Source organism: Doryrhamphus excisus, chromosome 11, assembly GCF_030265055.1.
Source record: "Doryrhamphus excisus isolate RoL2022-K1 chromosome 11, RoL_Dexc_1.0, whole genome shotgun sequence".
Classification (NCBI taxonomy): domain Eukaryota; kingdom Metazoa; phylum Chordata; class Actinopteri; order Syngnathiformes; family Syngnathidae; genus Doryrhamphus; species Doryrhamphus excisus.
The window spans coordinates 19,617,679-19,633,193 of record NC_080476.1 but is presented as its reverse complement, the minus strand read 5'-3'; the positions used below and the strand labels follow the sequence as shown (position 1 = coordinate 19,633,193).

Sequence of the window (15,515 nt, the reverse complement as noted above, 5' to 3'; positions counted from 1 at the left end):
AGTTACTGATTGTAAAAGTACCAAATGGAGGGGTAGGATTTAATAAGCTTTGCTTCTTCCTACTCCTTTTGGACATGTGGAACTGGGAAGTGATTATGGGATGCACTAATTAAATTAAATTAAATTAAATTAAATTAAATTAAATTAAATTAAATTAAATTAAATTAAATTAAATTAAATTAAATTAAATTAAATTAAATTAAATTAAATTAAATTAAATTAAATTAAATTAAATTAAATTAAATTAAATTAAATTAAATTAAAACTAAAAACAAATAAAACGTAAACTATATTATGGAAAGCAGGAAGTGAACAAATGTAACAGTTACTGATTGTAAAAGTACCAGACGGAGGGGTAGGATTTAATAAGCTTTGCTTCTTCCTACTCCTTTTGGACATGTGGAACTGGGAACTGATTATGGGATGCACTAATTTAATTTAATTTAATTTAATTTAATTTAATTTAATTTAATTTAATTTAATTTAATTTAATTTAATTTAATTTAATTTAATTTAATTTAATTTAATTTAATTTAATTTAATTTAATTTAATTTAATTTAATTTAATTTAATTTAATTTAATTTAATTTAATTTAATTTAATTTAATTTAATTTAATTTAATTTAATTTAAAAACAAATAAAACGTAAACTATATAATGGAAAGCAGGAAGTGAACAAATGTAACAGTTACTGATCTAGAAAGCTTTCTGTGCTGGTTATGGATGGAAAATGAACAAAATTTCGAGTTATTCCAACGCATGGCTTTTAAAATGTAATTCTACGTCCTTTTGTGTCTTCTCACGCAGGGCATGACCCCACTCATGTACGCTTGCGTCCGTGGAGACGAGGCCATGGTTCAGATGTTGCTGGATGCTGGAGCTGATATCAACAACGAGGTTAGTGTGGAATTGGTCCGGGGTATCTGCAGTCCATACAAATATATCATCATCATGTCACATGGTGTCTTCTTCTCCATGTCCCATTCAAGTGACCAGGATCACGAGGCAACGTAGTCATGGTTCTACTGCTAGGGGGGGTTCATCTAACAAAATGGCCGTCACGGTGGGGTCCTCTTCAAACCAACAGCAAACGTTTTTGAATCAGCTATAAGTTTATAAGACATAAAGTCCAAATATGAATAGATTGAAGTTTGGGGTTTGGGTCAGGGTTAGGTTTGGGTCAGGGTTAGGGTCAGGTTTAGGGTTGGGTTTGGGTCGAGTTGGGTTTGGGTTGGGTTGGAGGGGCTTTGGATTAGGGTTGGGTTGGGTTGGGTTGGGTTGGGTCAGGGTTAGGGTTCGGGTCAGGTTTAGGGTTGGGTCCGGGTTAGGGTCAGGTTTAGGGTTGGGTTTGGGTCGAGTTGGGTTTGGGTTGGGTTGGAGGGGCTTTGGGTTAGGGTTGGGTTGGGTTGGGTTGGGTCAGGGTTAGGGTTAGGGTTAGGGTCAGGTTTAGGGTTGGGTCCGGGTTAGGGTCAGGTTTAGGGTTGGGTTTGGGTTTGGGTCGAGTTGGGTTTGGGTTGGGTTGGAGGGGCTTTGGGTTAGGGTTGGGTTGGGTTGGGTTGGGTTGGGTTGGGTTGGGTTGGGTTGGGTTGGGTCAGGGTCAGGGTCAGGGTTAGGGTTAGGGTCAGGTTTAGGGTTGGGTCCGGGTTAGGGTCAGGTTTAGGGTTGGGTTTGGGTCCGGGTTGGGGTCAGGTTTAGGGTTGGGTTTGGGTCAGGCTCAAGGTCAGGGTTGTGTTTGGGTTGGGTTGGGTTGGAGGAGCTTTGGGTTAGGTTTGGGTCAGGGTCAGGTTTAGGGTTGGGTCCCAGTAAGGGTCAGGTTTAGGGTTGGGTTTGGGTCAGGCTCAAGGTCAGGGTTAGGGATGGGTTTGGGTTGGGTTGGGTTAGAGGGGCTCTGGGTTAGGGTTGAGTCAGGGTTAGGGTCGGGTTTGGGTCAGGGTTAGGGTCAGGTTTGGGTCAGGGTTAGGGTCAGGTTTAGGGTTGGGTTTGGGTCAGGCTCAAGGTCAGGGTTGGGTTTGGGTTGGGTCGGGTTGGTGGGGCTTTGGGTTAGGGTTGGGTTGGGTCAGGGTTAGGGTTGGGTCAGGGTTAGGGTCAGGTTTAGGGTTGGGTTTGGTTTGGTTTGGGTTGGGTCGGGTTGGAGGGGCTTTGGGTTGGGTCAGGGTTAGGGTTGGGTCAGGGTCAGGGTCAGGTTTAGGGTTGGGTGTGGGCCAGGCTCCAGGTCAGGGTCAGGTTTCGGTTTGAGTTTGGGTCAGGGTTGGGTTTGGGCATCGGACACGCCTGCCGCCGAGTCCTGTCTTGTGCCGGCTTGGCCATGTTGTAGTTTTTAATGTCTCCATGTCTCTCTCCCTCATCTCCCTCTCACGCCCCCCTCCCCCCCTCCCTCCGGCTGTCCAACCCACCCCCCCCCTATGTCCCTTCCTTAGGTGCCAAACTCAGTGCACAAGCACCACTCAGTCTTTCCCGAAACGCGGCAGGCGACGCCCCTCACCTTTGCCGTGTCACATGGACATGTGCCTGTGGTGCAGGTAGTCACTCACGTCCTCTAACATCTGTCCGTGTTGTCATCACTTGTCATCATTCATCGTCGGTCCGTGTCTTTATTTCCACTTCCACCCGGTCCACCGTGTTTCTGGCATAGTGGTTTTTTTGTGAGCAACGGGGACGGTGGATTTGATGTAGCACATGGATCAGACTCCATGAAGTCAATCAGAAGGTGAAACTGTGGACTATTTGTAATGGAAGTCATTGAAGTACTGCAGTGTGTAGTACTCTAAATGATATTTGGCATGGATGGTCTTATCACCTTGTACTTCGGTACGAGGTACATTATTAAAAAAAAAACAAAAAAAAAACCTTAAACTATATTATGGAAAGCAGGAAGTGAACAAATGTAACAGTTACTGATTGTAAAAGTACCAGATGGAGGGGTAGGATTTAATAAGCTTTGCTTCTTCCTACTCCTTTTGGACATGTGGAACTGGGAACTGATTATGGGATGCACTCATTAAATTAAATTAAATTAAATTAAATTAAATTAAATTAAATTAAATTAAATTAAATTAAATTAAATTAAATTAAATTAAATTAAATTACATTACATTACATTACATTACATTACATTACATTACATTACATTACATTACATTACATTAAATTACATTAAATTACATTAAATTAAATTAAATTAAACTATATTTTGGAAAGCAGGAAGTGAACAAATGTAACAGTTACTGATTGTAAAATTAAATTAAATTAAATTAAATTAAATTAAATTAAATTAAATTAAATTAAATTAAATTAAATTAAATTAAATTAAATTAAATTAAATTAAATTAATCAAGTCATTTCAAATTACAATTGAGTGCATCCCATAATCAGTTCCCAGTTCCACATGTCCAAAAGGAGTAGGAAGAAGCAAAGCTTATTAAATCCTACCCCTCCATCTGGTACTTTTACAATCAGAAACTGTTACATTTGTTCACTTCCTGCTTTCCTAACATTCTTAACAATTAAATTAAATTAAATTAAATTAAATTAAATTAAATTAAATTAAATTAAATTAAATTAAATTAAATTAAATTAAATTAAATTAAATTAAATTAAATTAAATTAAATTAAATTAAATTAAAAAATATATTAGATATCTTTATATTTTAAAGATATATTTTAAAGATATTTCGGGACTCAAAAAAGAGAAAAATTGATGTCTTGATTGTCTTTGTAAAGAAAAAGCAACGCAGGATGCGGATTCGAATGTGGACAGGAGCAATCCACTCGTCTGTAGACGTTCTTCCAGCTCGGCTTTTCTTCCTAGTTTGTGTGCTTAGCTAAAGATAGTCATGGCAGCTGGCTGCAGCTCCCATTAATTCCAAGGCAGCCTGTATCCTAAATGAGGAATCAAACATTCATTAACTGAGTCTTAGGTGAGACACACTAAGTCACCACGCTAAGTCTCCCGCCTTCCACTTCCTGTGTAGCTGCTGCTGGATGCCAAAGCCAATGTGGAGGGATCCCTGCAAGACGGCATGGAGAACTACACCGAGACCCCGTTGCAGTTGGCCGCCGCCGCAGGTACCCGCCTCCGGAACCAGGTCCAAGCCTCGCCTTCTTGGACTCGAGTCTTCCAGAGCCCGCATTGCACGACGTGTGCGTGATTGCTTTTCATGCGCAGGTGACTTGGAACTGGTGAGCCTGCTGCTGGAGCGGGGGGCCGACCCCATGGTGGGCACCATGTACCGCAATGGCATATCCACCGCCCCGCGGGGGGACATGAACTCCTACAGCCTGGCAGCTGCCCACGGACACAGGTGATGCTCGATTAGACGTACGGGAAGGGGGGTTGGGGGAGGGGGGCGCCGGGGGGTCTTATTATACTTAGAGGAAAGTATGTACTTGGCTCTTCAATATATATTTTTGGGGGGGGTCTCTTATTATACTTAGAGGAAAGCATGTACATGGCTCATTAACATACTTTTTTTTTAGGGGGGTCTCTTATTATACTTTTAGGAAAGCATGTACACGGGTCTTCAATATACTTTTTTTTAGGGGGGTCTCTTATTATACTTATATGAAAGCATGTACATGGCTCTTCAATATACTTTTTTAGGGGGGTCTCTTACTATACTTATAGGAAAGCATGTAGACAGCTCTTCAATATATTTTTTTAGGGGGGTCTCTTATTATACTTTTAGGAAAGCATGTACACGGGTCTTCAATATACTTTTTTTTAGGGGGGTCTCTTATTATACTTATAGGAAAGCATGTATACAGCTCTTCAATATACTTTTTTTAGGGGGGGCTCTTATTATACTTATAGGAAAGCATGTACATGGCTCTTCAATATATTTTTTGGGGGGGTTCTCTTATACTTCGAGGAAAGCATGTACACAGCTCTTCAATCTATCAATATACTTTTTTTAGGGGGGTCTCTTATTATACTTATAGGAAAGCATGTACACAGCTCTTCAATATACTTTTTTTAGGGGGGTTTCTTATTATACTTATAGGAAAGCATGTACACGGCTCTTCAATGTAGTTTTTTTAGGGGTGTCTCTTATTATACTTATAGGAAAGCATGTACACAGCTCTTCAATATACTTTTTTTGGGGGGGGGTTCTCTTATTATACTTCAAGGAAAGCATGTACATGGCTCTTCAATATATTTTTTTGGGGGGGTTCTCTTATACTTATAGGAAAGCATGTACACAGCTCTTCAATATACTTTTTTTTAGGGGGGGCTCTTATTATACTTATAGGAAAGCATGTATACAGCTCTTCAATATACTTTTTTTGGGGGGGGGGGCGCTTATTATACTTAGAGGAAAGCATGTACATGGCTCTTCAATATACTTTTTTTGGGGGGGGGCTATCATTATACTTATAGGAAAGCATGTACACGGCTCTTCAATATACTTTTTTTTGGGGGGGCTCTTATCATACTTATAGGAAAGCATGTACACGGCTCTTCAATATACTTTTGGGGGGGGGGGCTCTTATTATACTTATAGGAAAGCATGTCCTTCAATATACTTTCTTTTTGGGGGGGGGGGGGGGGGTTCTCTTATTATACTTACTTTTTTGGCCGGGGGGTCTCTTTCAGAACTGTTTTTCGTAAGCTGCTGTCCCACACGGAAAAGGGCAAAGGAGACGTCTTATCCCTGGAAGAGATCCTGGCAGAAGGCTCGGAGCTGGAGGGGGGGTGCTCCTCGGAGCCGGACCTGCTGAGAACGGGGAAGGCCAGACTGAAAGCTCTGAAGGAAGCCATGTACCACAGCTCGGAGCACGGCCACGTGGACATCACCATAGACATCCGGAGCCTGGGTTGGTCCCTCAAGCTTTCTTCTTCTTCTTCATCTTCTTGCTCATCTGCGGTGTGGTTCCACTCCCTCTCCTTCCACTCCAGGGGTGCCGTGGACGTTACACACCTGGTTGGAGTCTCTGCGTACGTCTTTCTGCCAGCACCGCCGACCGCTAATCCAGGGTCTGCTGAAAGAATTCATCTGCATTGAAGAGGAAGAGTACACGGAGGAACTCATCACCCATGGCCTTCCTCTCATGTTCCAGATCCTCAGAGCCAGCAAGGTACGCTATTGGTTCCCATTTTCTACAAGAAAAGCTCTGATAAAACATTCCACTGTTCTCAAATATCTTAATTTTTATTTTTCTTCACAAAATAAGATGAAAAATAAATAAACAAATCAAGAATAAAGAATAAAGAAAATCAATCAATCAGTAATAAATAAATAAATATAATAATAATAAACGGCAAATAATACTAACATTAAAACTAACATTAAACTTTCATATCAAGGTGGGGGGCCTCAAAATTGTGTCCTGCGGGCCACATTTGGCCCGCGGGCCGCGTGTTTGAGACCCCTGCCATACAGCATCCATATCAAACTTGCGCGGGCCGCATAACATTAAACTTTCCTATCAAGGCGGGGGCCTCAAAATTGTGTCCTGCGCGCCACATTTGGCCCGTGGGCCGCATGTTTGTGACCCCTGCCATACAGCATCCATATCAAACTTGCGCCGGCCGCACTGACATTAAACTTTCATATCAAGGCGGGGGCCTCAAACTAGTGTCCTGCGCGCCACATTTGGCCCGCGGACCGCGTGTTTGACACCCCTGCCATACAGCATCCATATCAAACTTGCGCGAACCGCACTAATATTAAACTTTCATATCAAGGCGGGGGGCCTCAAATTAGTGTCCTGCGTGCCACATTTGGCCCGCGGGCCGCGTGTTTGAGACCCCTGCCATACAGCATCCATATCAAACTTGCGCGGGCGGCACTAACATTAAACTTTCATATCAAGGCGGGGGGCCTCAAATTAGTGTCCTGCGCGCCACATTTGGCCCGCGGGCCGTGTGTTTGAGACCCCTGCCATACAGCATCCATATCAAACTTGCGCGGGGCGCGCTAACATTAAACTTTCATATCAAGGCGGGGGGCCTCAAAATTGTGTCCTACGGGCCACATTTGGCCCGCGGGCCGCATGTTTGAGACCCCTGCCATACAGCATCCATATCAAACTTGCGCGAGCCGCACTAATATTAAACTTTCATATCAAGGCGGGGGGCCTCAAAATTGTGTACTGCGGGCCACATTTGGCCCGCGTGCCGCGTGTTTGAGACCCCTGCCATACAGCATCCATATCAAACTTGCGCGGGGCGACTAACATTAAACTTTCATATCAAGGCGGGGGGCCTCAAAATTGTGTCCTGCGCGCCACATTTGGCCCGCGGGCCGCGTGTTTGAGACCCCTGCCTTACAGCATCCATATCAAACTTGCGCGGGGCCGCACTAACATTAAACTTTCATATCAAGGCGGGGGCCTCAAAATAGTGTCCTGCGCACCACATTTGGCCCGCGGGCCGCGTGTTTGAGACCCCTGCCATACAGCATCCATATCAAACTTGCGCGGGCCGCACTAACATTAAACTTTCATATCAAGGCGGGGGGCCTCAAAATAGTGTCCTGCGTACCACATTTGGCCCGCGTGCCACGTGTTTGAGACCCCTGCCATATATTATCCATATCAAACTTGTGCTTGCCGCACTAACATTAAACTTTCATATCAAGGCGGGGCCTCAAAATAGTGTCCTGCGGGCCACATTTGGCCCGCGTGCCGCGTTTTTGAGACCCCTGCCATACAGCATCCATATTAAACTTGCGCGGGCCGCACTAACATTAAACTTTTATATCAAGGTGGGGGGCCTCAAATTATGTAGTGTCCTGCGCGCCACATTTGGCCCACGGGCCGCGTGTTTGAGACCCCTGCCATACAGCATCCATATCAAACTTGCGCCAGCCGCACTAACATTAAACTTTCATATCAAGGCGGGGGCCTCAAACTAGTGTCCTGCGCGCCACATTTGGCCCGCGCGCCGCGTGTTTGAGACCCCTGCCATACAGCATCCATATCAAACTTGCGCGGGCGGCACTAACATTAAACTTTCATATCAAGGCGGGGGCCTCAAAATAGTGCCCTGCGGGCCACATTTGGCCCGCGGGCCGCGTGTTGGAGACCAGATGCACCATGTGGACTTCTTCCGAGCAGTCAGGAAGTCGGAGGTCCAATAAAAAAATGGCCGACGTACGCCGGCGTTCAGGGACGCTAGTTGGCGCGGTGAAGCGCACCAAACGTGCTGCGCTTCGGGTGTGCCGCTCCATCCTCTCCAGTATTTAGTCCTGGTGGATGGGTCACGCTTCATTCATCTGCTTTGGCAACACAATCACACACATGGGGGGAATTGGGAATAACTGTCACAGCATTCCTTTTCACAACTTTTCCGCTTTTCCACTCATCTCCGAGGAATCATAGGTGGAAAAATATCCCCTCGGCATTTTGACGCTATTTCTGCGTGTGAAATTGAAACGCTCAATGTGTGTGTTTTTTTTCTCGTTAGAATGAAGTGATCAGCCAGCAGCTGTCGGCCATCTTCACGCAGTGTTACGGACCGTACCCAATTCCCAAACTGGCTGAGCTCAAGCGGAAGCAGTCGGCACGTCTCGGTGAGATGAGACCGCATCCGAGGAGACGTTACTTGATGATGTTAATTTGACAATTTAAAGAGGGTGCAAGTCCAAATCCAGTATGAACATATGAAGGCTAAATGAGAAGGAGAGGGCGCCCTCTTGTGGTGTTCGATAGGCAAAGCGTTCACAGTTGTGGGTGTTCTTCTGAAGAACGTTTGTATCTTCTAGATCCTCACTTCCTCAACAACAAAGACATGTCAGATGTGACTTTCTTGGTGGAGGGGAAACCCTTTTATGGTCACAAAGTCCTGCTCTTCACAGCCTCCAACAGGTACGCTTCACCGAGCCTTCCTATTGGACGGATTTATAGGTACATTATTTCTATTGGTTGGCTCAGATTGGGTTATTCCTTGCATATGATGGTATTGAATTATTTATTATTATTTCTATTATTTTTTTTTCCGGGTATTCCGGTTTCCTACCACATTCCAAAAATATGAATGTGAGTGAGAATGGTTGTTTTGACTGTATTTATTTATTTATTATTAATGTATTTATTTATTTATTATTTATGTTTTTAAATTTTTTGCAGTGCAATGTTCTTTATTTGCTGTTGTTTTTTTCACAATATTTTAACATTTAAAAATTGCGTCTTTTTTAATATTTTTAAAAGTTTAGGTCATTAAAATAATGTTATTTTTTTCTTATATTATTTACATTATTCTCTTAATATTTTGACTATTTTTACTATACTAATATTATACTTTTATTTGCAGTGTAATTTTGTAATTTTGTAAAATAATTTATGATTTATTCAGAATATTTTGACATTAAAAAAAAATTTTTTTTAAGTTTTTTTAAGTTTATGGTGCTCGAATGGTCACATTCCAAAAACATGCTAGGTTAATTAGCAATTCCAAATTGCCCATAGGTATGAATGTTAGTGGGAATTTTTTTTTTCTGTATTTATTATTAATGTATTTATTTATGTATTATTTATGTTTTTTAATTTTTTTGCAGTGCAATGTTCTTTATTTGCTGTTGTTTTTTTTCACAATATTTTAACATTTAAAAATTGCGTCTTTTTTAATATTTTTAAAAGTTTAGGTCATTAAAATAATGTTATTTTTTTCTTATATTATTTACATTATTCTCTTAATATTTTGACTATTTTTACTATACTAATATTATACTTTTATTCGCAGTGTAATTTTGTAATTTTGTAAAATAATTTATGATTTATTCAGAATATTTTGACATTAAAAAAAAAAAAAATTTAAGTTTTTTTAAGTTTATGGTGCTCGAATGGTCACATTCCAAAAACATGCTAGGTTAATTAGCAATTCCAAATTGCCCATAGGTATGAATGTGAGTGGGAATGTTTTTTTTACTGTATATATTATTAATGTATTTATTTATGTATTATTCATGTTTTTTAATTTTTTTGCAGTGCAATGTTCTTTATTTGCTGTTTTTTTTCACAATATTTTAACATTTAAAAATTGCGTCTTTTTTAATATTTTTATAAGTTTAGGTCATTCAAATAATGTTATTTTTTTCTTATATAATTTACATTATTCTCTTAATATTTTGACTTTACTATACTAATATTATACTTTTATTCGCAGTGTAATTTTGTAATTTTTGTAAAATAATTTATGATTTATTCAGAATATTTTGACATTAAAAAAAATTTTTTTTTTAAGTTTTTTTAAGTTTATGGTGCTCGAATGGTCACATTCCAAAAACATGCTAGGTTAATTAGCAATTCCAAATTGTCCATAGGTATGAATGTGGGTGGGAATGGTTGTTTTGACTGTATTTATTTATTATTAATGTATTTATATTTATTTATTATTTATGTTTCTAACGTTTTTGCAGTGCAATGTTCTTTATTTGCTGTTTTTTTTCACAATATTTTAACATTTAAATTTTTTTTAACATTTTAAGTTTAGGTCATTAAAATAATGTTATTTTTTTCTTATTTACATTATTTATCTTATTTACATTATTTTCTTAATATTTTGACTTTACTATACTAATATTATACTTTTATTCACAGTGTAATTTTGTAAAATAATGTGATACAAAATACAACTTTATTTGCTGTTTTTTTTGTTTTTCACAGTATTTTAACATTTAAAAAAAATGGCGACTTTTTTAATATTTTAGGTTTCTGTCATTAAAATAATGTTATTTTGTTTTTACATTATTTACATTGTTATTATGTTAATATTTTGACTTTACTATAATAATATTATAGTAAAGTATAGTATTTTATTATTATTTTTTTTTTGCAGTATAATTTTGTTTTGTAAATTTCTTATATTATTTACGTTGTTAGTTTTTTAATTTTTTGACTTTATTATAATAATATTATCATAATAATATTTGTTATGTTGTTATAATGTTTCTAACTTTTTTTGCAGTGCAATGTTCTTTATTTGCTGTTTTTTTTGTTTTTCACAGTATTTTAACATTTAAAAATTGCGTTGTCGTTGTCGTTAAAATAATGTTATTTTTTTATTTTTAATATTTTTAATATTTTTTATTTTTAAAATATTTTTTCATATTTTGACTTTGCTATAATAATATTATACTTTTATTTGCAGTGTAATTTTGTAAAATAATTTATGATTTGCTGGTTTTTTTTGTTATTCAGAATATTTTACATTAAATATTTTATATATTATATATTTTATTTAAATTAAATTTAAATATAAATATATTTTAAAAATTAAAAAAACACTTTTTTTTTTAAATGGTGCTAAAATAAGATTATTTTTACACATAATACTACAATGTTATTGTTTCATGATAGCTTTTTCTGTACCTAATTCTCAACAAATTACAAGTCTATGTGCTGCTTTGTGGCCGCATCTTGGACACCCATGCTTCATGTGAATTCATCACATTGTTCTGCCTCTTCCTCTTCGTCTTCCCGTCACAAATGTCTTTTTTGTGAAGGTTCAAGACCCTGCTAGCAAACCGGCCGTGTGGCGAGAACACCTGCATAGAAATAAGCCATGTGAAATACCACATCTTCCAGGTAAACTGAATGCAACTTGAATTCTCATGCCATTCCTCGGAACGCCGTGCCGGCTGTGTCCATAAGCTGTGCCAATCTCCTTCTCAGCTGGTGATGCAGTATCTCTACTTCGGGGGAACAGAAGCGCTGCACATTAGGAACCCTGATGTGATGGAGGTTTGTTTAATTTTCCGGAAAATTGGATTTTAACAGTTTGGAGAAATCCCGCTTTTGTGAGTGGGAATAGCGAGGGTTTCCAAGCGTTCATGGACAGGGAAGCCAGACTAGACGGAAAACTGGCTCACCTGGTCGACACCCACTTTTATTTATTTATTGAATTTTTTTTTGTTTTGGATTATTTTTAACACTTATTTTTAATAATTTTCATATTTTTATTGAAGTCATTTTAATTTAAATAATTAGTTATTTTTTTACATTTTATTTAGTGATTTAATTCTGATTTCTTTATGTTTTCATATATTCATTCATCTATTTAATTTATGGATATACTTTTGCACACAGAACAACAAAGAACTTCATGCTTCGTTCTCCGTGAGGCGTTCAGGCGCACTTGTAATTTCTAATTGTTTTTCATCTCTTTTTAATTTTTGACGTTAATGTTCGGTGAGACGAGTGCCAGATTTAACCGCCGGGGCAACAGGCTTTTCTTGCGGTTTTAAATGATCTCACGACAGACGCAATAATAATATTAATAATAATAATAATAATAATAATAATTAAAAACATAACAATGGTAACATTCATAATCATAATAATAACAACATGGCTCCTGGAAGTTGGACTCATGTTCAATGTCTGTTTTTCTCGGCTGATTTACTGAGTTGGGTAATTGGTTAAGTGTTCAGGTGTGTGTTACATCTAATATTGTTATTGTTATTATATCCATAATTCATAACATAACTGTTTTTTATGCCCTAATTCACAAAATACTCAATTCTAAAATAAGGAATCGGACTTCTCTTATCACGCTGTGGTCTGGAACCAATTCCCTGTGATAAACGAATGATTAAACGCACCTCGTACATTATAAAAAAACAAACAAAAAAAACCCCTTAAACTATATTATGAAAGCAGGAAGTGAACAAATGTAATAAAATTAAATTAAATTAAATTAAATTAAATTAAATTAAATTAAATTAAATTAAATTAAATTAAATTAAATTAAATTAAATTAAATTAAATTAAATTAAATTAAATTAAATTAAATTAAATTAAATTAAATTAAATTACGAAAGCAGGAAGTGAACAAATGTGACCTTTACTGATTGTAAAAAGTACCAGATGGAGGGGTAGGATTTATTAAGCTTTGCTTCTTCCTACTCCTTTCGGACATGTGGAACTGGGAACTGATTATGGGATGCATTCAATTGTAATCTGATGCATGTTCAAATGAAATAAAACCATTACCATTACTTTTATGGACAAAATGCAGCTAAATTAAATTAAATTAAATTAAATTAAATTAAATTAAATTAAATTAAATTAAATTAAATTAAATTAAATTAAATTAAATTAAATTAAATTAAATTAAATTAAATTAAATTAAATTAAATTAAATTAAATTAAATTAAATTAAATTAAGAAAGCAGGAAGTGAACAAATGTGACATTTACTGATTGTAAAAAGTACCAGATGGAGGGGTAGGATTTAATAAGCTTTGCTTCTTCCTACTCCTTTCAGACATGTGGAACTGGGAACTGATTATGGGATGCATTCAATTGTAATCTGATAAAACCATTACCATTACCATTACTTTTATGGACAAAATGCAGCTTAATTTAATTTAATTTAATTTAATTTAATTTAATTTAATTTAATTTAATTTAATTTAATTTAATTTAATTTAATTTAATTTAATTTAATTTAATTTAATTTAATTTAATTTAATTTAATTTAATTTAATTTAATTTAATTTAATTTAATTTAATTTAATTTAATTTAATTTAATTTAAGCAGGAAGTGAACAAATGTAACAGTTACTGATTGTAAAAGTACCAGATGGAGGGGTAGGATTTATTAAGCTTTGCTTCTTCCTACTCCTTTTGGACATGTGGAACTGGGAACTGATTATGGGATGCACTCAATTGTAATCTGATGCATGTTCAAATGAAATAAAACCATTACCATTACCATTACCATTACTTTTATGGATTAAATTAAATTTAATGAAATTTAATTACATTTAATTTCATTTCATTTCATTTCATTTCATTTCATTTAACTGATGCATGTTCAGATTAAATAAAACCATTACCATTACCATTACCATTACCATTACTTTTATGGATTTAATTTAATTTAATTTAATTTAATTTAATTTAATTTAATTTAATTTAATTTAATTTAATTTAATTTAATTTAATTTAATTTAATTTAATTTAATTTAATTTAATTTAATTTAATTTAACTGATGCATGTTCAAATTAAATAAAACCATTACCATTACCATTACCATTACCATTACCATTACCATTACCATGATTAGGATATTCCAATTGTCCAGCGTTCCTCCATCCTGATCACGTCCTAACTTTCCATGGCAGCTTCTCTCCGCATCCAAGTTCTTCCAGTTGGAGGCCCTGCAGAGGCACTGTGAGATCATCTGCTCCAAGAACATCAACACGGAGACCTGCGTGGAGATCTACAACCACACCAAGGTAGAAACCAAGACGCCGGCTTTGTCCGGTAGCCATTTTGAAACACGTCTCACTGTCGCCCAACGCAGTTCCTGGACGCTCCCGACTTGGCGTCCTACATCGAGGGCTACTTCCTGAAGAACATGGTCGTGCTCATAGAAGTCGAGCCTTTCAAACAGCTGCTGTACGACGTACCACCAGATAGCCCCAGCGGGGACATCCTGCAGAGCTTGGAGAAGACCTTGGCCGTCCGCATCCAGTCCATCCACCTGTCCTCCTCCAAGGGATCCATCGTCTAAACCAAGCGGAGTGGAGAACCTTTGCAATAAAACTAACCGGAAGGGCTGAGACACGCATGGCGGCCATGTTGGTACATCAAATACCTACTAATCGCTAACGTAGACCTTTTATCGGAACTTTAGGACCACGTTCTTCATTTTGCACTCTTGGATCTAGATGTTCAGATGTTCTTAGTAGGACCTGGTGTCCGTTTTTGTTAACGTTCCTTGTCATCCACCCACGAAAAGACCACGAACGAGGTCCTTCACTCATGAGGGACGCCCCAAAGCAACGGTACCATTAGACGCCCCTGCACAAGCTGAGGCTTGTTCCATGTACCGTGTGGGAAAACATCTCAGGTTGGAATGTTGGAAGCCACCAGGAACTTTTTTTTCCATCTTTGAAGGACATTGAAGGACATCAGGCCTCTGAAGAAGATGTTCTCGCTTCTTCTCATGGAGGCCGTCTGATCATTATGGTCCTGATGGTTCCTGTGTCCATATGAGGATGGTTCCTGGGTCCATATGGGGATGGTTCCTCTGTCCATATGAGGATGGTTCCTGTGTCCATATGAGGATGGTTCCTCAGTCCATATGAGGATGGTTCCTGTGTCCATACGAGGATGGTTCCTCTGTCCATATGAGGATGGTTCCTCTGTCCATATGAGGATGGTTCCTGTGTCCATATGAGGATGTTCCTGTGTCCATACGAGGATGGTTCCTCTGTCCATATGACGATGGTTCCTCTGTCCATATGACGATGGTTCCTCTGTCCATATGACGATGGTTCCTGGTGGTTCCCATGTCTGAAGAAGATGTTCTTGCCGAGTTCAACCAAGGCTTTGCTCGTGTGCAGCTCAACAATCCCTCGGTGGAGCTTTCTTGCCTTTGCCGTCAATGAAGATCATGAAGATCATAAAGATCATGAAGATCATGAAAATCATGAAGATCATGAAGATCATGAAGATCATGAAGATCATGAAAATCATGAACATCATGAAAATCATGAAGATCATGAAAATCATGAAGATCATGAAGATCATGAAAATCATGAAGATCATGAAGATCGTGAAAA

At 37.7% G+C, this 15,515-nt stretch overlaps 1 protein-coding gene across 2 annotated transcripts in view; it reads left to right on the top strand.

Annotated features, from left to right (window-relative positions):
• Positions 1 to 14,478, top strand: part of btbd11b (BTB (POZ) domain containing 11b) — a 49,470-nt gene extending 34,992 nt beyond the window's left edge. The window contains exons 6-17 of one of the 2 annotated variants that reach the window (XM_058088146.1): positions 808 to 897; positions 2,418 to 2,519; positions 3,972 to 4,065; positions 4,166 to 4,301; positions 5,594 to 5,814; positions 5,897 to 6,075; positions 8,408 to 8,513; positions 8,706 to 8,808; positions 11,445 to 11,526; positions 11,614 to 11,682; positions 14,070 to 14,183; positions 14,252 to 14,478. In XM_058088146.1, the coding sequence (XP_057944129.1) occupies positions 808 to 897; positions 2,418 to 2,519; positions 3,972 to 4,065; positions 4,166 to 4,301; positions 5,594 to 5,814; positions 5,897 to 6,075; positions 8,408 to 8,513; positions 8,706 to 8,808; positions 11,445 to 11,526; positions 11,614 to 11,682; positions 14,070 to 14,183; positions 14,252 to 14,461 (1,506 nt within the window). In that variant the 3' untranslated portion in view covers positions 14,462 to 14,478. The remainder of the gene's footprint in view (positions 1 to 807; positions 898 to 2,417; positions 2,520 to 3,971; positions 4,066 to 4,165; positions 4,302 to 5,593; positions 5,815 to 5,896; positions 6,076 to 8,407; positions 8,514 to 8,705; positions 8,809 to 11,444; positions 11,527 to 11,613; positions 11,683 to 14,069; positions 14,184 to 14,251) is intronic. The other variant, XM_058088147.1, reaches the window with a different exon arrangement.
• The last annotated feature ends 1,037 nt before the right edge of the window (positions 14,479 to 15,515 follow it).